The sequence below is a fragment of the Pezoporus occidentalis genome, unplaced genomic scaffold (assembly GCF_034315485.1).
Source record: "Pezoporus occidentalis ecotype Australia unplaced genomic scaffold, CSIRO_AGI_Poc_V1 ctg18, whole genome shotgun sequence".
NCBI lineage: Eukaryota > Metazoa > Chordata > Aves > Psittaciformes > Psittacidae > Pezoporus > Pezoporus occidentalis.
The window spans coordinates 8,937,240-8,960,982 of NW_026913640.1; the positions used below are offsets into that span (position 1 = coordinate 8,937,240).

The following is a 23,743-nucleotide window of genomic DNA, read 5'->3' on the forward strand; positions in this document are numbered from 1 at the left end:
AGTTTATCCGCAGTGGTTTCTCCAATATTATAGTCACATAGTGGTATGTAAACTACATATGGCAACCAGAACAGCAAAGGCACAATCTGGTTTTATTTTTTTCTGTTATACTTTTTCAAGATGTTGGTTAATTTACAAAGAAAAATATTCTATACTTCATGCAGAAGTATTACATTTGTATTTTACAGCACAGGACCGGTACATAAATGCTGTCATTTAAATAGTAATAATATACTTAAAAAAAAAAAAAGCAGCTCTTTGCACTGAGGAACTGGATTCCTGCTTTAAAGGATAATACATTTTCTCATCTGGCAAGCTGAGAACATCTGAGATTGTCAATGTATCTTCTCAGCCTACATCAAGCACTGCCTGCACACTGAAGGGAGTTACAAGTTCTCTAGTTTGCTATTTTTACCTTGTATTTATTTTCCCATACATCCAAGAATGTCAAAGTCAAAAGTACCAGTTGCTTCTCTTAACACAAAAGTAGTTTTTAAACACTGGTGTAAGTAGGAATCCAGCTGTGCTCCTCCTGTGGCTGGGCCTATCCCAGTGCCACTGCTGGTGCCTGCAGATCTCACTGTGTTCAGAGGGAATCACTCCAGGCGGAACTGCTTTCTTGGTAGTAGCAGGAGCAGTCCCAAATCAGCCCTCAGCAGTTCAAAGTTAAATGTAACACAACAACTTAAAAGTGTAAGTTCTGCCCACGGATCAAAAACTATGGCAGTTCTGCATTGTACATAGAAATGTGAGAGTAAGTAGAAAACTTTAGTTTACAAATGGAAAAAATCTATTAAAAAAGACATTTCACATAGTTACCTTAAATAGTTCTTATATGTACCATTCCACATTGTGGAAAAGCTGAAATACAGAGTCTGGACTCAGCAGGTTAAAGAAAACCAGAATTCCATGTATTGGCACAAATACTTACATCTACATCTGTACAAAGTAAAAAAAGCCGACAGCCCTGTCCCACCAGCGCCTCAGATTCAGCTTCTCTCCAACGCACACTTTCCTACATGGCTGCCAGCGAGGGACAGCGAGATGGGAACACAGTCTTAGGAGCATGATACCAAAAAGTTCCAAACTGCTCTGTCAGTCTCTAAACAGAGACATCAGAAGTACATCCAAAACAATGTCCGTCCACTCGACATGCTCACAGCTGTGAGGTCACTGCAGCTGCACTCTGTACGCTCCAATCAGCAGCTTTACCTGGGAGAGCAAACAAAGGTTTCATTTAAAGGTCACCCACATGGAACTACTGTGTTAAACACTTTACTATGAGAACAGCATGAGAAAAGGTGTAAAACTGCTAGTGACTGAGGAAGGGAAGAAAAAGTAGTTTATAACCTACTAAGATCAGTTTGTAGCAGCCCTATGGAAATATGAATGACTTTTAAAAGGACTCCAGTGAAATAAGGCTGCATTAGGTGGTGGTTGAACAAGTGAACTCCGAAACACACAAGTTCAATTTCTCCCCCTTTTTTAAAATAAAAATTTAGAAACGCACAATAAAACACTTAAGTGTATATGTTTTAAATCTGATGCTCTAGAAACTTGACTGGTGTGTCTTCTAAGGATAAAAGAAATGCTACCAGAACAGGGTCTATTACTCATCATGCAACATGTAGTGGGACTGCTGCCCAAACCACCTGGAAAATACAACGGACTACACAGCCTACTTAAAAGCAGACTGCACATCCTAGTAAGTACTTCCAAGTTCTCCCAAACACACAAGCAAAAATATCTGTATGCAAAAAATTAATGACTAACAGATAGATGGAGTGTCAGTCAATTCACAATACAGATGGGGAAAATGTTTAGCTGTAACATTGCTTATCTTGGTGCTTGAACTATTTTGTCTGCAGCATGAAAACATTTCATTGTGACACCTGATGCCCTTGGCAACTTTCCTAAGTTCTGGAAACGTCACAGGATGGAACTGCAACTGATGGGAACCAGGATAAGGAAAGTCCTTAAGTTTTACATTTGCAACATACAACTAGAAGCATTTACACTATGGAAGAGTTACTGTACAAGTTAGCATGCACATTTGAGACTGCTTTGTACCTTAGCAGTAGGAGCGTCTGCCAACCGTATAAAAAGCTTGTTAAGGCCTGCAGTGGGGCTGAAGGAATAAATAAAGTGACTGTCCTGAAAGGAAAAAGAATATGGACAAGGTTAATGGCAGGACACGCCTGAAAGTGCTGTGCGAGCAGACCAATACAACACGACATTTTCAGTATGCATTTTTTGGTAAAGTTGGGCATTCTACAAAGAACCTTTGTTGCAGCCACAGAGAAATCAAGAGGACTTGAGAATTGTGCAATAATGCATTTAGTAGATTAAAAAAAACAAAAACCTAAATAAACAACACATTAGAAATATGAGGTAGGTTGTTATGTATTTAAGAATGTACTCAGGTCAAAAAGTTGGGATGTTAAACAGTTTTAAACTCACACTTGCCTTCTCAAACCCTTCATTCTGAAGCCACAGAACAATGCAAGGGTTGAAGTTGGAGGGGATATCTCAAGGTCATCTGGTCCAGCCCCCCTGCTCAAGCAGGGCTGCCTAGAAACAGGCTGCCCAGCATTATGTCCCTGCCTTTCAAGTCACAAATTTCTATGGAGTCTAGTACATGCAAGGTTTGTAGTTCCCTCCATATACAAAGAAGAATTAAGTTTCATTAAGAAAAAACATTATCAAGATAATAAATGCTTAAAATCACAATATTCTAAGTCCAAATTAAGGCACTGGGATTTTCTAGGCTGCTCCATAAAGACTTTAGAAAGCAGCTTTATAGTCAGTCCATTGTATGAAAAGACTTACCAAAAAAACAGGGAGCTGGAATTTGTCATTTAAAACCACAGCTTGTACACTGCACGGTCCACAGAGCCGAGCAACGACTTCTTTACCAAAGAAATTTGAATGGAAAACAAAGAGAAGAATTCCAGATCCTAAAAGGGAAGGCAACTCAGTCATGTGAATTCAAAATGAGATCTTTTATTCAGAACAACTCCATACACTGCACCTCTGAAGACAGATACAAATATAAACATTAAACCGTATATATTAAACCCCAACGGAGTATCCAAGCAACATTCAGAAGTCCCATCTCCCAGGTCAGTGTATCCCTGCGCAGAACACAACTAACTTGGCTCCTAAGTTAAAGTCCTTTGGCAGCAGAAATAATGTTATGTGGCTGTTTGAAAGGAAAGCGAAATGGGTACAGCAATTTCTGGTAAGGTTCACCTCTGTGGGTTTAGGTCTACCTAAGGAGAGTTTTGGAATTTCATGTGGTTTGGGTTCTCTCTTCTGTTGGTAGGGACAACCGAGCCCAGTCCATTTGAGATCTTTATGAACTGTGCTGAAATTCAGTCCCCAACAATCTTCAATACCCACAGATGCCTCATTTTAATACAGAAACTGATATAAGGTTTCTTAATTCTACACCTCTAATCAAGAGCTGGAAGACTTGGGTTACAACTCTCAGCAGCCAGAAAATGGATGCAGCAGCCAGAAAACGGATGACACAACCACTTTCAACCTTGCTTTAAGCAGTATTTCACAGTCCCAGTAATGTAGTATTTCAAGAAAAATTAAAAAGTAGATATTGCCCCAATACAGTCAAAAGGTGAATAAAAATGACTCGGATAAGCCAAGCATCAGAGATTATTAGCTAGATTCCTGAAAGAATGAAGAAACATTCCCAAGTATCTCTGGAATTACATTCCCAGCTTTTTCAAAGGGTCTGTGGGCAAGACAAAGTTGACTGATGCTGACTTCTTTTTGGTAGTATTTTCAGACTGTGTTTGCATCCTATATGTTATGCCTATACTCCAAGATTCCGGTCCATTAGGTACTGTCTACAAAACAAGATTATCCACTATGAGGTTTTCCAAGTACAGTCTTGGATTAAGATTGTTCAAAAGTATTAAGTTAAACCATTCCTTTCCTGCAACACCTGCACTGAGCTAACGTCACCGTCACAAAGCTAAGGTAACCCAGGAACAGCAGAAAGCAGCTGTGTTTGTGTGATAAAAAAACCTCTTAAACAGATACACACAAACTCCACCCCCAATACATCAAAACATCCCTGCTCTCCCCATGCTCCATAATCAGAGCATCCGTAACACAACGTACTGCAGTAAGTCACACACAAATAATTTCACAGAACAGCTGCTTTTAAGACAAAAGGCAATTTCCTAACACACCCTTCCACCCATTTTTTGAAAACCAACCAACCCACCCAGCACACCAGCACCCCCCCTACCTTCTGGCACATTCTGTGGGGGTTTGTAGTTAAAATCTGTAGAGAAGTCTGGCCCTTCACACAGTCGATGACACGCAATTGGGAAGACTGGCTCCAGTAAAACAAGACGAGCTTCAAAATAATCCCTGATGGTGTCTTCTGCTACTCTTGAGAGCCTAAAAGACCAAACCAGTGAGGCCTGTGCTTCACACAGTAAAATTACTTTAGAGAGTTAGTGAGAGCCAATTAAAAAAAAAAAAGGATTCCAGATCACGTTTTGGAATCCTGATTTTCAGGACTGAATGCCTTCCTCATTACCCATGAACCCCAGGTCCCAACACTTCGTTAATAGACATTTTATCAGTAACCTGTTTGTGGAATTCATTATCAATCAGGTTCACAAACAAAAGCTGACACAAAGGCACTGCAGCAGATTAAGAAAAAATAAATCTAACTAGCCACATATTTTGAAGGCTGTTTATGCAGAAGATGTTCCCAAACACCAGTATGTACCTGCTGGCTGAACACAGCCACTTCCCTGCATGTCTGATTTATCAATCCGACCGCGAGTACAACACAGAACCAAACAAGTCAGTCACTGGCAATACTATTGAGAAAAATGCAGTTCCCAGTAAAACTTCCCTAATAATGCAAGTGAAAAAGTAGTGACACTACCATTAAATACGGTAGGCTTGGGCTTTTTTGGGTTGGGAGAGGTATAACTGAAGTGAGCAGCCTAGGTTGCAAAGAGAGGCCATGTGAACCAACAGTATTTGGCACCTTTACAAGCAGGTTACCAAGTAACACTCTTCAGAAAGCTGTTTTGACACAAATGGGTTTTAAAGACTTTTGCAAGGCAAAGGTCCCAACTCTCAGCTTTTCCAGCTGTATTCAAGAGCCTGCACCCCTCCATGCTAACTGAGATTACCACCTGCACAATCTAAACTGTGTCTCATCGGAAAGAGACCACAAGAATCCCCATACCAAAGCAAGCCCAGAAGCCCATGCAACCTAGTTTCCAGATGTCCGACAAAGCTGCATTGAATACAGGAAATTAAGCAGTTGGCTTTTTTTGGAACACTGTCCTAGTTTCCAGCAATCTGTCTTAGAGGCATCCAAAACTCAAGACTACAGCCAAATTGCACTTATCCTTAGATCTACTTAATCCCTTCTAAAATCCTATGCATTTTTAACCATGGCGTTCTGTAACGTGATCCACATTTCATTTTTTCTGTGAAAAATATTCCACCATATCAAACCTATCACTAAATCATGTAACAGGACAGCCAGCAGAACCTGCCTCATGGCTTTGGATTATTTTCTGTTGTTGCTTTCTGATTTGATTTTATATTTTGACCTTTTATTCTGTCCCAGGGTGATGTGTACCTCCTCCCTCAGTCTATCCTCACAGAAGCTACTCCGTATTTCTGATCATCTTTTACTTCCACTTCTTGCTTCATGTGGCTTTGAAACAAGGTAACTGGAATAGCATGTGCTATAAGGCATTCTGACACCACAGATTTACATTTTGTTTTCAGCTCCGCTATTACTGTATTACCTTCTTTTTAACTGACAAGCAGCACTGGACTCATATTTTCAGGTAGTAAGGCTAGAAGCTTCCTCGATTGGCAAGAGCTACTACAGTGACCAACTGTTAGGTTTTATGCTTCTAGCACTTTTTTTTCCCATTTAGCCTGCTAGAAGAAGAAAACGTTCCTTATACTTTCTATCTCCCCAGGACAGACATTCAAAACAGGAACTTACAATACCTCAGATAAGCTTTACAGTGCATTGAAAATACTGGCATCACAATACTTTCCTCCCAGTATAAAACTGGGTCAGAACACATTAGTTCAGCAAAAATCAGCAGCACATCTATCTGGAAGCCAGTCACTCCTGGTGTACCCCCGAGTCAATACTGGTCTGGTCCTGTGTGACATCTTCATGTATGACCTGGATGATGAGGCAGTGTACCCTCAACAACTTAGCAGGTAACGCCAAACTGGGAGGAATGGCTGGTACACCAGCGGGTCATGCTGCCATCCAGAGGGACCTCAACAGGTTGGAGAAATGGGTTGACATGAACCTTGTGCAGTTCAACAAGGAAGTACAAAGTCTTGTACATGGGGAAGAACATCCCCAGGCACTAGGCCATGCTGGGAGTCACCCAGCTGGAAAGCAGCTTGGCAGAAAAGGACCTGGTGGACACCATGCTTTGAACATGAGCCAGCAACATGCTCTTGCTGCAAAGGCAGTCAATGCTATCCTATGCTGTATTAGGCAAAGTATTGCCAGCAGGTCAAGGGAGGTGATCACTGGTGAGATCACACCTGAACGCTGTGTGCAGTTCCTCCTCACTACAAGAGATACATGGATATGCTGAAGAGAGCACAATGAAGGGCCACAAAGACGTTGAAGGAACCAGAGCATCTGACATACAAGAGAGGCTGGGAGAACTGTGACTGCTGAGCCTGGAGAAAGGAAGTCTCAGGGGGATCTTATCAATGTATATGTATCAATAAACACCTGAAGTGACGGGATAAAGAGGACAGAACTGGGCTCTTTTCAGTGATGCCCGAGGGGCAGTGGGCACAAACTAAAACATGGGAAGTTTCCTCTGAACATCGCAAGACACGTTTTTACTGTGAGGGTGATGAAGCACTGACACATGCTGTCTGGAATGATTATGAGGTCCTCATCCTTGGAGATATTCAAACAACACCTGGACAGGGTCCTGGTCAACCGGCTCTAGGTGGCCCTGCTTTACGTCCGTCGTCATCTAACATCCCTGTTCATCAGCTCAGAATATTTTTCATGACCAGATGACATGAGCACATCACATACCACACACTGCACTGCTCTTCAGTATTCTGTTGCACTTTCATCATTTACTGATTTACTTTCATCATTCACTGCCATGAAAGCTTTACCCCTGGCACTCCAGTTCACCACTGGCTTTTAAGGGTACAACAACCTAACTATCTGCACAACTTTCCATGGTGTTTCTGTAAGGTGTTCTTTTGTTTGAAAGTGTTTTATTTGGCATGCCCTAATAAGAGTTTACATTCAACAGTCCAGTGCTTATACACTTCTTAGATTCCTTAAACTAGAAATACAGCAATCTGGAAAAACTTTCTCTTCTACCAATTTTCTCTTTTCCTCCTTTCCATTTTTTTTTACTGTCTAAGCAAGCATCTCCTAATTCTGTTAGCTCACATCGTCTTAATTTCACATGATTTATTTATTAGTTTTCTGCCCAAATCAGATCCGTTTTCTTTCCTGAAATCTCCCACTCTTCCCAGGACTTAAACTAAAATTATGACATGGCCAGAACTGCAAGTTTCACCAGAACAAACTTCAAAGTACAGTTTACTCACGTTTCCAAATGACTCTTGAGCTGCTCATACACCAGTAGGTTATTGCACTGTTTAGCAAAATGCAGTGCACTGTTCTGGTGTTTTGACAAAATGTTACAGTCCGCTCCGCTTTCAATCATAAGCCGCACTATGTCTGAATTTCCTCTTTTACAAGCCTGTGTTGAAAGTGAGAAGATGGAAGGATGGACAACAATGATAAATCCCTCATTAGAACAGAGCATAGCACTGGAGTAAACAGAACTGCAGGAATGAATTAAAATCCAAAATTAGGAACAAATTCAGAAAACATACAAGCAGCAACACTCAGAGTTATCAAGTGGACTTAACTGGAATAAAAATAGATTAAAGAACAATTTTGTGACAACACCCAATCTTCTACAGTTCAGTAACTGTGAACGTCTTTAAATGGGTTTCTGCAGTAGTATTCAGAACAACTAAAGAAACACTTCAAAGTGTCTGTTTCTAGGAAGCTCAGTTAAAATGATACTTCAGGGGTGCAGAAAATTAATACAGCTCGACCCAAATTGTTATTTAGTTATGTTAGACAGTCACTGTGATTAACAAGAATGTCAGGGCATGTCAAGCAAAGACTTGACAGAAGTACAGGAAAGTCTGAAGACAGCTCTACTTTGAAGAATGCAAACATGTTCTTGGTCATCTATTTTCAAAAGCTTCACTCAGACAAATTAGGGAAAGGCCAAGAGGTTTAAATTGCTATCTTCATGGTGCCTATCCAAAGTTCCCTTCTGAAATTTCTCTCAGCTCTGAACTTCAATCTGTGCCTTCAAACCATAATCTTCCATAAATAAACCAACCCACCTGCCCCTCACACAAAAAACCCACAAAAATCACACACCACCTCAAAGAAAAGAATGGCGTGCCAAGACTTCCTCCCCACCCTCTTTTTAAAAGTATGATCCAGTTCATGAGGTTAAATAACAGTGACCTGATAAACACACTTATGTGTTTATCCCCACGTCTAAACTTGTTCCAGTAAGTCACTGGCAATGAAGACCTTTGTATCTGCACAGCGAAACAAATATCCAGACTAAGTCACTGTAGGCTGCCAATTAGAAAGTATGTACAGCTGTGCAGCAAATTACTAATAAAACCTTTAAAAACAAGAAAAGTCAAAGCTGAGGTTCATGGAGGCAGCTAAATTATGAAGAGATTTTATACTGATGTGGATGAGGAAACCACAAGGGTGTTATTTTCTTCACAGAAAATATGAATTCCGCACACTTGTTCATCCTTGCAGAGGATAGAAGGGAAACAATACCACACTGTTGGACAGAAAAGCTTTTGTAACCTTTTCTGCAAACAAACTGCCTTAAACAGCCTATGTATAAACACAGCAAGTCTATCAAGAAGGGGAACTTGGTGAAAATACTAAGAGGAGCACAGACTGTTTTAAGGGTGTTAGAATTCTCCCATTACAAAACAAATAAATAAAGTATCTCCTTTGTGATGGGGAGGGGTAAATGTGGAGAACAGGCAGAGGGACGGAGACTGCAAACACATTACTTTATTTCTGGCCTGCAATGTAATGATAAAAGTCAATCACAGCAGCACCTAAATGAAAGACTCTCCCTTTCTGGAATTTTCCTGCTGACAACCAGATTATCTCAGTTTTAAGACCACATCTGTGTGGAACTGGATGATGAGCTACATTTAGCACAGCATCTGCACTTATTGTTTAGATAGAACAATCCATTAAAACAATGGATTAAAACACTGCCTAGAGTAACTAAGGGTAGTATTTGTATTTCAAATATAGTACATGTTCCCTAAACTAACTCTACAAATATGCTTTGATGTTTTACTAGTTTGCCAAAAGTATTTACTATTAAATCATGTCAGGACAAACACTGAACTTACCTTCATTAAAGCAGTTTCACCACTGCTCTGCTTCATGTTCACAAACGCCCCAGCTTCCAGTAGAATAGCTACTGTTGTTAGATAATTCTGGAAAATACCCAAACAAAACCCCAATACCACAAGACAGGTAAATACAAAATAGTCTGGTTTTGTTTTAGAATATAAAATGACATTTATTGAAAATCCATCAGGAAAATTCGAAGCATGCTTCTGTGACACGATTACCAATGTTCTGTTGCGTGGCTAATAAGCAATTCAGACTCAGGCAAGTAAACAGCCATGAGTACTTACAACTCATACTTTTTCCTAAATCCTTCAACAGTGACCACCACAGGAAGAAAACACTGGAATCAAGCTCCTTCCTGGCCTTTTATCTACTGCACATGGGAAAACACATGGCCCAGCTTCAACAAAAGAACACAGCCATAAAAGATCCTCTAACTTACTAGTTGGTCTTAGTTTGGGAAGAGCTTGCCACTACATCCATCTCCTAACTCACAAACAGTAAGCCCTGTTTATTCAGAGGTTTGCTTCTCAAAGTCTCCCAAGTTTGAATCCTGGGCAGCCAGAGATCATAGCTACCAATTCTGACTCGAGAACTTCAGCCCCATGACAGACAAATTCAGAGTTACCCTTTGCCTCTACATTTCCTCTCAGTAACCCTGTGATATTCTCTACCTAGGGTAGGGTTTGTGATCAGAATTAGTTTACACTACAGTAACCACAGCTGCTGACATTATGCAGTTAAGGTCACTCTGCTATATCCTGCTAACTACTTTTTAGGCAACCATCCAAAGGAAAAAAAAATTACAAATAAAATGTGTACCACTTTTAAACTGAAGAGCCAAGAACTACAAATACAATAACAAAGGCAACCTTTTCAGCCGCGTGTATCAATGCGGTTGTTCCATTTTTCTGTCTCCCATTAACTTTAGCTCCTTTCCTGATTAGGACCCGGAGAAGGTCATCATGCCCACCAGCAGCAGCAAGCATTACCAGGGTCATTCCACTTGGGTCCTGCAACAAGAATCATTGGCATGAAAAATTCTAAAATAAATTACTTCAAGATAAATCAAAGCTGCAAGACAAAAATGGCAAGTGTGTCAACAGATTTCACAAAGAGTCTCCTCCCTGGCAGAATTCACACATACACAGCTGCCAGATACTAGCAGACTATCACCTCCCACTTTTCCAGTCCACAGGTCTCGCACCCTGAGCTCCGTAATTTGCAAAACCCATAACAGTCTGAGGACCAGAACAAGAAAGAGTAAAATCAGAATGAGCCAGGAAGAAATGCAGCAGGATATTTGAGGGTAGGAAGACAGCAAGACAGTGGAAAAGGAAATCAGCAATGACTGGAGACAAAACACAATGGCTCAACTCAGCTGCTACTAGAAACCTTGGATTTTATCAGTGCCAAGTATGAAGAGAGTTCTGTGAGTGGCCAGTCTCCTCGCTTATTCTTGCGTTTTCCCACCAGACACTACAATTCAAAGAACACATTTGCTTCAATAGTTCACGTGGCATCTTTTCTACTAGGCCACAGAAAACTTAGCAAAATATACAGTTCTCAAAATGCTATGTAATGCAACTTCAAAAGGTCACCAGTAGAAAATACTGGCATCAGAGATTTTTGTCTTAAGAAATAGAACTACGGTGCTATTTAACAGGAAAACTCTATCCTTGGAGGAAAAGAAAACAAACAACAAAACACCAAAAAAATCCCAACCAAACTGTAAGAACACAGCTGATACAGAACTGGCAGAAAACTAATGATTAATGGAATTAAGTGGTCCAGTCTGTCAAATAGAACATTCAAATTTTTTTCATGTATAGATGTTTTACATAGTTTAGCCACTTGACCTCAAGGTGAGACAGAAATCTGCTACTAGCAAGAGGAGAAAGCTTTTCAAACAATCCAAATTCATACTCGTCCCTCCCATACCCCTCCGATACTTCTAATGCAGAAAAATTACCTCTTGATCCAGATTATATTCCTCATTTGAGGAAAGTGCCATCTTTACTGTCATATAATCTCCACTTTTAACAGCATCCCTCAGGAGAGCTAGAAGGTAAATTTGATTCAGTTGTAAGACAGTTCACTCTGAAACACTAAGATATGTCCCTTCCTCCCAGCAACTACTCACTATTTGATATCGGTTTTGTTGACACACGATTCTCATCTTCTCCATCAAGATGCTTTTGAAAGTCTTCTAGTGTCAGCCATTCTAACTGCATGTCCATACCCAAACTCAAGACTTGTTGCTTGCCATCTATGATGCATTTGATTTTATGGAAGAAAAAATGTGAAATAAGTAATTAGCGACTTATAAACTTCCAAACCATTCTTTGCCTGCCATTGCTTCAATGATCAGCAGCATAACATACTACTACTTTTCATCCAAACAGACTCTGGAAGTCAGTGTGGAATGGGTCCAAACAATGAAGGCTGTATTACAAGCAGACATAAAATGCTTTTACTTGAAACAAACTGCTTAGTTGTTCTAATAAGATTCTGTTGAAGTGGTAAGAGATGGTGAACACTCCACTACTGCAGTAGCAGAAACACACTGGAAACACACCAAGAAGTTATCGGTGAATTTCAAAAAAACCACATCATTTCAGCCCCCTGCAGAGACAAGGATTGGAGCGCTAAAAGATGCAAGCAGGAATGGAAGAAAATATTAACTGCTAGTGCTCAGCTCTCGCCTGTATTCGTTTCTACGGCTCACCAGAGTTCTCCATTCGACACACATCCACTACTTCTCGATCACCGCCTGCAGCAATGCAAGTCCATGTGTCTGTTTCATCTCTTACGTTCCTGCTTTCCTTGTACACCTTGCTGTCTTTTGATTTTAATTCTTCTATGAGTTTATATTCTAGCGAAGATTCTTCTCTTTTGCAGTTATTCTCAGAATATTCACATTTTTCTTCTGAAGCTACATTAAAAAAGTCAAATGCACTTTTGATGTCTTTAAAGTCTAAAATGTTAAGACAGTTACCGAGAGTGACCACTTGAGCCACTAAAGAATATTACATAACAAAGTTTAAGTGAGTGACCAGACTCCCTTTAAAAAACGGCTGTTCTCTTTCCATAAGTTAATCACTGCTGAAGTGTAGGAGCAAGCTGAACAAGCCAAAAATCAGGGACAACGAGTTCACCTCCAGCTACCCTGGCAAGTCTGAGCTCTGACTGCTTTCAACCCGGTACAATCTTCATTTAAAGAAATGTAGTTTAGAATTATGCATAAATCACTACTTTGAAAATATATTTCAGTCTCTGCGATGAACAAATGAAGGACACGTGCTGTACAGCAGTTAATCATTCTGTTTGCTACTACTTTTCTTATGCATTGTGAACATCTACCCTACTTTCAGCAGAAGATGTTTACCTAGCAACAGCTATCTGAAGCATCATAGCTCCTCCTATATCCATTCATGATCACCAAAGGTGGAGTTTCCTAGTTTTCCTCAGTTAATCCTCATTAAGAGTAGTGAGGGAATCCTGAATAAAATCACCCAGAATTTTACTGAGATCGAGAGTGGTAATGTTAATACTCCATTATGCTATGATGAATAGAAATAAACCTAGACATTTTCCTTCATCTATCAAATCATCCAGCTCTGGTGATATTTCAAGGATTGTATAACATAACTCATCATTGTGTCTAAAGCAAGAGGCAAGAAGTAGCTTAGGAACCTCTTAGTTTTTCTAAACACAGAAAGTATGTATTCATAGTATCATCAGAACACTTCGGGAAATACGCAATAGTTGCATGAATTCCTCTAAAGAAAGATCAGTTACATGCCACAGAAGCATTTAACTGTATTAAATGAAAAAAGGGAAAAATCTTGACTTGTCTACAAAACCTCAGAGACTTCCATACACTTCCATGTTTCATACATTAAAGTATTACAGCATTCTCATAAAGCATATATTGAAAAAGCTGTTAGAAAGCAGACTTCTGCTTCCTAAAATAAAAGCAGAAATTCTTGTTTCTGGTATGTGTTTCAAAATCATACTATAACCCCTCTTGCAGAAATAAGAGAATGCCCTGAAGGGTCTCTCCCTTCTCTCTTTCAACCAGTTAGCACTTACTTTTTAGGCCCTTTTGTTCTTTTCTGCTCTTTTCTTCTTTTTCAGGCTCTTTTTGAGGTTTTTCTTTTGTTTCAGTTTTCTTTACTTCTTTCTCCTGATATTAAGGACAAAGATCAAATTAAAGCGGTAAAGAAAAAAATGGAAAATAAACTCCTTTCACCACTCCAGTGATAAAATATATTTAAAATTAATACTACTGAAACCTGTATGTAAAACATGAGGACATTCCAAAAAAAAAGAAGTGAGTCAGGAGTGAAGTCTGTGAAGGATTATTCCATTAAGAGAAAAGGTTATTTCCAAAATAAAAAAACCTCACTGAAAAAAGCAAAGAGGCAGAATGCCTTCCTTGGTACCTTGTAACACGACCTTCAATGGAGCACAACCATGAGAAAGGCACACAGACAACACACTGAGAGTGCTGGCCGAAGAGCCATAAGGAAACCAACTTGCATCTGCTGTTTACTTCTTCATGTTTGGGGTGACAGAATTTTTTACTACTGGTAAATAAAATCCCAAAGATTTATCTGATTATCATACCTGATGCCTCTCTTATGAGTGCTATAGGCTCAAACTATGAGAAAATACTTGAGTAATAAAGGGCCATTTCAGTTATTTAACTTTTAAAAACTGGGCTATGCCTCACAGTAATCACTTAACCTTGTTTACCAAAGCTTTTACCACTAAGCTCCTGCAAAAACACTATTTTGGATAGCTCTCCTGTGAGATTATGCCACATAATTCTCTATCTCAGAATCAAATTCCTTATGTTTAGTAGATCATCTAAAGCACAGGACCACAGTTGAACCTACAGAAGAAACTTGCTGCCATGGAATTATGGCCTTAAAACAAATGGGATAAGATTCAAGGTTTTCTGGCTGCAATCCTGTTATGAATCAGAAAGTGGTTTCTTGAGCAGCCAAAGTTTTATGAATTGCAAAGTGTGTAGGAACAGTCTGAAGAAGCTGAAAGAAATTATATTTTCAGAAACACTAAAAAAACCTGGGTGTTTATGTTGGGTTGTTTGGGGTTTTTGTTTGGTTTTTTTTTGTTTTACTTTTACCGTCATTTCTTAAAACACTATTGTGTTCAATAAGGAAAAATAAAGATTCCAGTATTGGCTTAGCTCATTTCTTAGAACAGGTACAGCATTTGTAATTAACATGAAACCATGTCATGAAACCAAGCATTTTCTGTAAGCACCTCAGGAACTTCAACAAAACAAGCCAGCCACACAATTACCTGGGAGACTTGTGTTTAGAAGCAATTTCAGCATTCCAGTTCTCAGGGAGGTGCTAATGCACATAAGGTATAAAGGAGCTGCTGGCTTTTAAGCGACTGTTTGGTTTTGTTCAAAAGCACACTTTATTGTTCAGTATTTGATGGATAGTTGCTCAATACTGAATATCTTACTACACAAGTAGAAAAAAGTCAAACTAAGGCAACTGTTCAAGGTGGGTGGAACAAAGCTAAAATTGACAGCATGTTTTGGAAGAACAGTAAATTGCATTCTAAGTAAATACACATAACAAACAGGAGAGATTCATACTTTCACATTTAAAGACACCCTTCCCTCCACAAGTAGTCCCTCCTTTATAGTGTTAAGAATCCAGAAATTTTTCAGTCACTCCTATACATTGTGCAGTGGGCCTTTCTTTAGCTTCATCCAGCTCATTAACTTTCTAATCTGTATGTTTCTTTGCCATCACAAACAGTAACATTTTGAGATATCTGTACCTCAAAAATGTTTGACCTAACCCTCAGTCCTGCCCCCTCCACTCAAAGCCTTAGCATCACTTACCTCCACAGCTGAATCAGTGGACTTCCATCCCCTTTCGTCAGAGCTCAATTTTAAACCCTTCTGCACTGGTGAAGGAGCAGGTGATACTTTCTCCAACTCCTCTGATACTATTTTTACTTTTTCTTGACCTTTTTGCTTTTTATGCATGTTTTTGTTCTCCAAATAGGTATCCTGAGTTTCCACTTTTTTACCTTCCTCTTTATAATCTTCAGCTTTCAGAATTACTTTCTTTTTAATTTTAACCTTATCATCAATACTATCATCTTCATTACTGGCCGATCCATCAAGATGCGTATCAACAATGGAATCCTTTTCAGCAGTTTCTTGTTCTGATCTCTCTTCTCCGCTTACAACTTTTTGCTTCTCATCTTTATTTTCAGAATTTAAGCCTGAATTTTCATTATCAGTTCCTTGAGAAAATACATCATCTAGAACACCTGACTCTGAGCCAAACTGAACATCTCCATCCTTCTCCTTCTGTGACTTTTTATTTTCTTTAAAATCTTCTTTAGAGTTTATCTTTAAATCTTTAACCTCTCCCTTCTTTTTCTTGACTTCTTTAGTATCTTCCTTCCTTTGTTTCTTTGGGTCCTTTGAATCCTCCTTGGTTTCTGAAGTCCTTTTTTTTGGTTTTGAATCTAAAACCAAAGTATCTGAGGAGTTTTCACATTCTGTTCTGGGTTTTTCTTTGAGTTTTGCAGACTTAGACATTTTCTTCTTCAGGTCACCTGAACTCCGATCCTCTCCATCTTTTGACTTCTTCTTTTTCTTCTTTGGTGAAACATCACCTTTTGTTTCACCTTGCCAGTCACTGTCAGAGTCTGCTTCAAATACGTCATCATTTAGAGATAGTTTCTGAAAGGTAGAGAAAAAAAGGAAAATATTTCTTTCCCCATTAAACTGTGTAATTTTGGTGTAAACTACACAAAAATGGTAGTGGCAATGCTTGGTAAGTAAACTTTGAAACACGTTAATCTTTTCATCACTGCCAACATCATTCCTCATTGCCAAATTGTAAAATTTGTAAATACAATTCTAGCTCACTTACCTAAATCACATTACTAACTGCTTGGATGAGAATCAATACATACACAATTCAAATAAACCAACTGGAAACCCAACAACTAGATTCCAGAACAGAACTAGATCTGAGCTATTTTACACCAAACACTATTAATTTGATTTTGTAAAATTTACCTATAGGTTTCCCAGAAATAGAGCACCAGTTTAAAAACAAAACAAAATCCAAACTTATGCTTCATTTTCAAATTGATGCAGTTAAAAAGGAAAAAAGCCAAGTACTGCTTTCTTGCAATTACTTTTTCTGTATTCATATCTCATTGAATTAAATGGTTAAAATGCAAAAATTCATCATTGTCCTACACAAAGCAGGAGGGTGAAATGAGCAGCACCCAGCTTTAGTGACAAGACAACATGCATTTTGATAGGGAAAGGGGATTGTTCATGTTGTCAAACTAAAATGATCACACATCATGTACACAGTCCTATTAAAAACTGAAATAAATTCTAGATGGATTTTGAGTCTACAAGCAAACTTGCTGATTAACAAAAAAACCCAACCCTAACTAGACAGCAGCAACAATATTCAGTTTCACATGATGAAAATGACTTTGATAGAAGAGATTCTTTTAAGTCTTCTTAATTCCACATCCCAAATGTTTTCCCTTTTCCCTCCCGCCATTAGCAGAGCCTAGATAGGGAATATGCCTTCAGTGTAAGATACTGGAAGGTGAAACATACCTGTATGTCTTTTTTAACAAGTTTAGGCTTATTGTCCACAATTTTTTTTCTGAATTCAAGCAGCACTTCCTTGCAGTCTTCCAAATGAACCTCTGGTTCCCAGGTATCATCATCAGAGGTATATCCTTTCCACCGTACTTTGTAGAGAATTTTGCCCTGTAAGAAAAAAAACAAAGCAACATTTAATACAACACTGCACAGGACTGCACCATCTGCTTAACCCCTGGGGTTACACATTCATTGCATATTCATTTGGGGTATATAGAAATGAATGGGAGTTCACCCCAATGTTGACATAAGAATTCCCAAAATTACTTCCATCTACATCACATACTGAACTAAGTAGGCTGTAAAATGCAGTAGGTGGAAGTAGTTTTATCCCAAATATTTGCAATATCTAAAACTTGTTCAGAACCACAGTTACAATCATAAATTCCCAGTTCTTTTACTGAAATAGATTTTCTGGACATTAAGAAACTTTTTTTAAAGAAGTTTAATATTTCTTCTGTAAAATTTTAAACCTTGAATTTCGTTGCTGAAGAAGTTGGTATAAAAGATTTATAACACATTAACATAATTTACCTAGTTTTATATTGAAATTTATAACTTACGTTAGATTTGTAATCAATACCGCTCTTGATAAACTGAAATATCAACAACTGGTGGAGGGGAAGACCAAACAGCAATGAGATCAAGGATCAAGTTAAACTCATACAAAATCCAAGCATGTGCATCTCAGTGGAGTTAATTACAAAGATTTTGGTAAAAGATTATGTACAAAAGCCCTAGACCAATTGTTTCAACAGTATTTGACTCCACCATGGGATGAAATTGCACCTTTTAGTCTCTAGCTTATTTTTTTCACTAGATTAGAAAGTTATTTACATATTCTAAAAAAAAAAAAAATAAGGCAACAAAAAAAAAAGCTTCCCACCAAATTATCTCTTGCCTTTTTCCTAAATAAAGTGGTATGAATCCTTACATTTTTCAAGATGGACTACTTTTCCTACTGAATGGCCTCCTGCATCAAGCTTAACTGAAAAGCAGAGATACACCAGACAAAATCAATGCTGTCACCTTTTTAAACCTGCCATCTTGATCATTCAATGATTCTATTGTATTACAAGTCATTATCATAAAGTACAATGAGACAAAAACCTTAGCCCAAGCCCCACACTTGAAAAACACTAATACAGCAAATACCGACTGGAAGTAAGATACGATATACTGAAACTGTGAGATCAAGAGGAACACCCTTGAGAGCCAATAAATCAGCATTGTGATGAGTGACTACTAATCCGGACAGATCTGTCGTTATCTCAACCCTTCGCGCCCCACGCTGGGCACCAAAAGGAACTGTGGTGGTTCAAACCCAGCCAGACAGCTTGTTCACTCACTCTCCCCCTTCTTGCCCTCCCCGTACTCCCGGAGGGATGGAGAGGAGAGTCAAAAAGAATGCAACTCCCACGGGTTGAGATGAGAACAGTTTAGTAACTAAGGTATAACACAAATCACTACTGCTACCACCAATAATAATAATGATAAAGGAAATAACAAGGGAAGAGAATACATCATCTCACCACCAGCCAACTGATAACACGCCCCACCCCCCCAGCAAGACCAAGCTCTGACCCATACCTCCTCCAACCCTGCAGTCTCCCAGCCCTTCCGGCTAACTCCCAGTTACATCCTGGGCATGACGTGCTGTGGTATGGAATACCTCTTTGGTCAGTTTGGGTCAGGTGTCCTGTCTCTGCTTCCTCCTGGCCTCCCCTCCTCCCTGGCAGAGCATGAGGCTCACAAAGTCCTTGGCCAAACCAAAACATCATTGTTATCAGCTCTGTTCCCAGGCCGAAAGTCAAAACACTGCACTGCACCAGCTACCAAGGAGAAAAATGACTGCTACTGCTGAACCCAGGACATATATCTATGAAAAAAGCTAGCACCAAATCTAAGGAAATCCATTATCCATATTAAAAAAAAAAAAGTTAACGATGAATACAAGGCAACAGAGCCATTCCTGAACTTATTAAGAAAAATAAATTATTAGTAAATGTACTACAGAAAGCATCTCTAGAGAGGAAAACAGCAGTATCTCTTTCTTTCAAAACCAGGTTGAAAATGTTCTGAGAGATCCTATAGTGCTAACCAAGCCTGGAAAAGGAGAGCTTTGAAAGAACTGCCATTTGACACTTATTATTAAATGTATTTATATCCAGAAATTTACATTTTTGCCTGAGCATTATTAACCTTTGACCAAATGTCATATGTGCCATTAAACTTTAGCAATCAACTCTACTTACAGTCTTCTGTATTCACTTCACAGACGAATAAACAGCCTATATACACTGGTATAATACCACCTCTTTTATAATTTAGCTCTAACCATACACTCCTGATTCACAAATTACCTTTCAAAATCATGTTCATCTCTCTCTTTCTTGTAATGGGGTTACTCATGAAATAAACAACTAATAAGTTTCTTAATACAGTCACAGAATAATTTAGGTTATAAGGAATCTCTGGAACGAACAAGTAAAGTGCCTTGCTCAAAGCAGGACCAACTAGATCAGGCTGCTTAGAAATCTGTCCAGTCTATTTGGATTTCCCTGTGTTCCAGTTTATCTTCACGGTACTCAGGATGCACCTCAGCAGTGCTTAGAAGAAAGGAAGAAGTATCTCCCTCGATCTGCTGGCCACACTCCTGGATGCTGTTGGCCTTCCTGCTGCAAGAAAGGCTGACTCATGCTCATCTTACTTGTCTGTGGGGACTCACAGTTCCTTTCCTACAAATCTACTTCCTAGCCAGCTGGCCTCTCAGCTGCCTGGTGGTACCAGGTTATGCCAGTTCAGACGCAAGACTTTAGTCAGCTGCAGAGTTACTGTTACACCCTTGTAAATCAGGTACAAAATGAGTTAGAAGTCCTTTTTTAATTAACTGGGACAGCTGGATTAAAATAACTGTAAAACTAGGTGGCTGGTAAATGATGTTTTCTTTAGTGGGCCATGTTAACATTTCATTTATCAGTAGGTCTAACTCCCCAAGCCAATCCATCCCAGGAGTGCTTTCTCTCATGCTGCCACTATTACCAGCTCCAGCAACATCAGGACTGCAAATGAAGAGACCTTCTCTGCGCAGTGCTCTGCTGCTTGCTTCTGCAACTGAGACACATGAACACAATGACCAGCCTGTGCTGTTCAGCTGAACACGCTGTGCTGGACAGTGGCTGTGTACCTGCTTGGACTCTGGATCAGACTTGGGAACCTGCAAGCTGGGAACCACTAGTCTAAAGCCAACTACATAAAATACATTTCACTGAATGTAACACAGCTTTTTCCAGACGTTTTGGAAAATCTGGGAGAAGGTATCTGTCCTGTCCTATGTTTCTAAACACAGGGGCACAGCCCCCAAAGAGCAACAGAAAGGTGAACCATGCTACAAAGCTACAACCAACACAGCCTGGGTAAGGCACATGTAATACAGCGCAAGGCACACACATACAGTAAAGCCAATCGCACTGACCCAGCCTGGAAGCCTCAAGTGCATACAGCTCAGAACCTGCTACAGAATGGGAATGCAGTGTAGAATGGTTTGATGACACACCCCCCCTCCAGATTTTAGGTTCCACTGCAGGAGAAAGGGGTAGGGAAGAAAAGTCCTCTTGCTTTCACACCTGACTTACCATTTTGACCAACACTTCATAGAGACAAAGCTGTAAGTCCTGTATTACCTCAAAAGCATAAGATTCTTAAGCCATCAAGATACTTTACCCAAGATACAATCTAACTGTTAGAGCATCACAAAAATCTAAGAAATTCTTGATTTGAAAGGTTTCCAGCTAATGGTTTTGAAACCCTTATGTTTTACACTAAACAGACAGAATTCTATACTACCATGTACCAGACTGAGGCATAAACAAAAAGCATAAACTAAAAAATTTGTAGGCATTAAATCATTAAAAAAAACCCCAACAACTGTGATACTTATTTTTTTGTATTTGAGGTTTAACAAATTTCACAAACTCTTCTACCTGTCTAGGATATTTTGAAGAAATAAGAGATTATATGATATTTTCTGTCTAAAAGCAAAGATCACCACAGCCAGTTATTTTAATTGGAAGAAGTATCTCTTATTTTAAGAGGTCCTTACACATTCTGTGAGTAAACATAGTTTCACTAAATATACACTGAAACCACATGCAAGTTCTACAATATATTAAATCCTGCTCATTTCTGCGCACACAGACCTTACACTGAAACACTACTGCAGTTCAGCCGTAAGAACAAAGAGTAGTTTAACAATACAGGCAAAAAAAAAAACAAACCCAAAACAATTTACTAAAGGTACTCCAGATCTAGTCGTTTTAGTCAAAGCTGTAAGACACAAAAAGCTTCCTTGCAAGATTACGCGCAACGTGGCTTAAGTTACAGTTGTAAGGGAACTGCCATTGTTTTTGCACGGTTTTCACTTAAGTAAACAAGACTCGTGCGGGGAAGCCAGCCCGCAGAGTTGCCAGCGCCGGCGCTGCCCGCTCCGCCTGCGCGCCCGGCAGCGAGAGGAGCGCGGAGCACGCCAGGCGCACCAGGGCTCGCCCCGCTGCAGACGCATGGGTACCAATCGCTCCCGCCTCCCGCGCGCCTCCTCGGGAAGCGCGGCAAAACCCGGCCCCGGGGCAGCCGCCGGCCCTGCTGACAGGCGGCGGCAGGGCGCACTCACCCCTTCGGTCTTCACGTCTAGGATCTTCTCCACCTCGAACACATCCACGTCCTCTCCGTCCTCGTCCTCCTCTTCTTCCTCGCTCTCCCCACCCGCCGCTGCCGCCGCACCCACTGCCTTGCCCGCCCGGCTGCGGTCTTGCTCCCTGTCCTCCTCATCCTCCTCCGCCGCAGCCGCCGTCTCCTCCTCTTCCTCCGCCCCCTTCAGCCTGGCCGCCGCAGCCGCCGCCGCCTCAGCCCCGCTCCCAGCCGCCGCCGCCATCTTGGGCCGAATTTCAAACGACAACGGTGAAAAGCGGGTGCGACACCTCCGCGAGCGAGGAGGGGGAAGCGGATGCCGTAGCCAATCGGCGTCCCGCAACCCGTGACGCACGGGGGCGGGGCCAAGCCCGGCGGCGGGGCCAAGCCCGGCGGCCTTCGTGCCCTCCGCGGGGGGCTGGGAGCGGCCAAGCTTGGGGCTGGCAGCAGCGAGAGCCCCCGGCGGGGGTTCCGGCTGAGTGGGGGCGGTGCCGTGGCCTCCCGCCGGGCGCCCCCCGAGGCGATGGCGATGGCAGTGGCAGCTCCGGTTGCGCCCGCCCCAGGGCTCCCTGTCCTGCAGCCCGGTGCCGTCCCTCTCCGCCCGCCGCTGCTGGCCGTCGCGGGTCAGGGCGGGAGCCCCGGTCCGGTCGGCGAGGGGCGAGCGGCGGGTGACCGCTGGAGGCCGGTGACGTGTCTGCAAGCTGGCTCGGGAGCCCCTGCCTCGCAAGCATGAGCGAAGCCCCGCTCGACCCCGCCTGGCACAGTAGCCTCTCCGGAGACAGGAGGTGGTTACCGTGACCGGAGGCGCTCGGGGCACGTCCGCGGTGTGACCTTTCAGCCTGGAGATGGGGTGCCCCAGCCTGCCCAAATATAAAGACGGCGTGCTTGATTCCCAGGCAAAAAGGTACTTGCCTTCAGCTGGATTGAGGGCTTGGGGAAACCCACAAGAAATCCGTACATGGACATTTTTGGATGAGGTCATGCTGGCGAATAGGGCTTCTCGCTGAGGAAAGGAAGCCTTTTCAATTCCAGTGTTTTGCATGTTAAAAGAATTGCCTACGGGCAAGTGCAGTTGTGGTTTGTTTTTGTTAATGTATCATGCAGGAGAAGGAAAGAGTCTGGTAAGAAAAGCAAATAAACCACACCCCATCTGCTTTTCAACTGCCTTTGCTAGAGCCGTTGTTAACATAGCGTATCGTAGAAACAGTTTCTTAAAGAACACATGCCACTCAAATAAAACTTGGCTATAGCATAAATACATGCGGTCTGTGCATACCTGTATGGGATGTGTCGTTGCAACAGTGAAAATGCCAAACTCTGAATAATAAACTGCAGTGCAGGGAAAAAAAAAAGTTTCAATTAATATTTTTGCCAGTGATTACTTTCTAAGGTAAGTCTAGTAATCATAGAACCATAGAATATCAGGTTGGAAAGGACCACCTGGTCCAACCTTCCTTGGCAACAGGTGACCTAAACTGGATGTCTCAGCACCCTGTTCAGCTGAATCTTAGAAGTGTCCAGCACCAGGGAGTCCACAAGGCAGCAATTGACCATACAAAGATGTAACAGCAGTTTTAGAAGCTGTTTTATTGTTGTCTATATTAAGGAATCTTTCTAACTCTTAGGAAGCCCATATTCTAGCTTTTCTCAAATACATAGTACAAATCTTTCCTTTGTATTGTTACTAAAAAGACCCGCTATCTTTGCACACATGAAAACAAGGACCCAGAGCACCTCAGAGCAGAAGGACTTCTGGATATCCATCTTGGGAACCTCCTTTATAAGATCATGTGTATCTGCTCCATCCTTGGCAGATGTTTGCTTAAATTCTCATAACATCTATG

General features: G+C 40.9%; 1 protein-coding gene across 2 annotated transcripts; it reads right to left on the bottom strand.

Annotated features, from left to right (window-relative positions):
* Positions 1-73: 73 nt before the first annotated feature.
* Positions 74-22,158, bottom strand: MPHOSPH8 (M-phase phosphoprotein 8). 2 transcript variants are annotated; one of them, XM_062615273.1, is made up of 14 exons: positions 21,883-22,158; positions 17,166-17,321; positions 15,405-16,259; positions 13,607-13,700; positions 12,240-12,446; positions 11,655-11,780; positions 11,484-11,572; positions 10,384-10,524; positions 9,508-9,594; positions 7,630-7,784; positions 4,274-4,428; positions 2,830-2,957; positions 2,071-2,154; positions 74-1,212 (listed from the first exon to the last, which is right to left on the bottom strand). In XM_062615273.1, the coding sequence occupies exons 1-14, from the start codon at positions 22,141-22,143 to the stop codon at positions 1,171-1,173; spliced, it is 2,580 nt and encodes an 859-aa protein (XP_062471257.1). In that variant the 5' UTR covers positions 22,144-22,158; the 3' UTR covers positions 74-1,170. The 2 variants fall into 2 exon arrangements, with proteins under 2 accessions (XP_062471257.1, XP_062471258.1); XM_062615274.1 differs by lacking the exon at positions 12,240-12,446.
* Between the last annotated feature and the right edge of the window lie 1,585 nt (positions 22,159-23,743).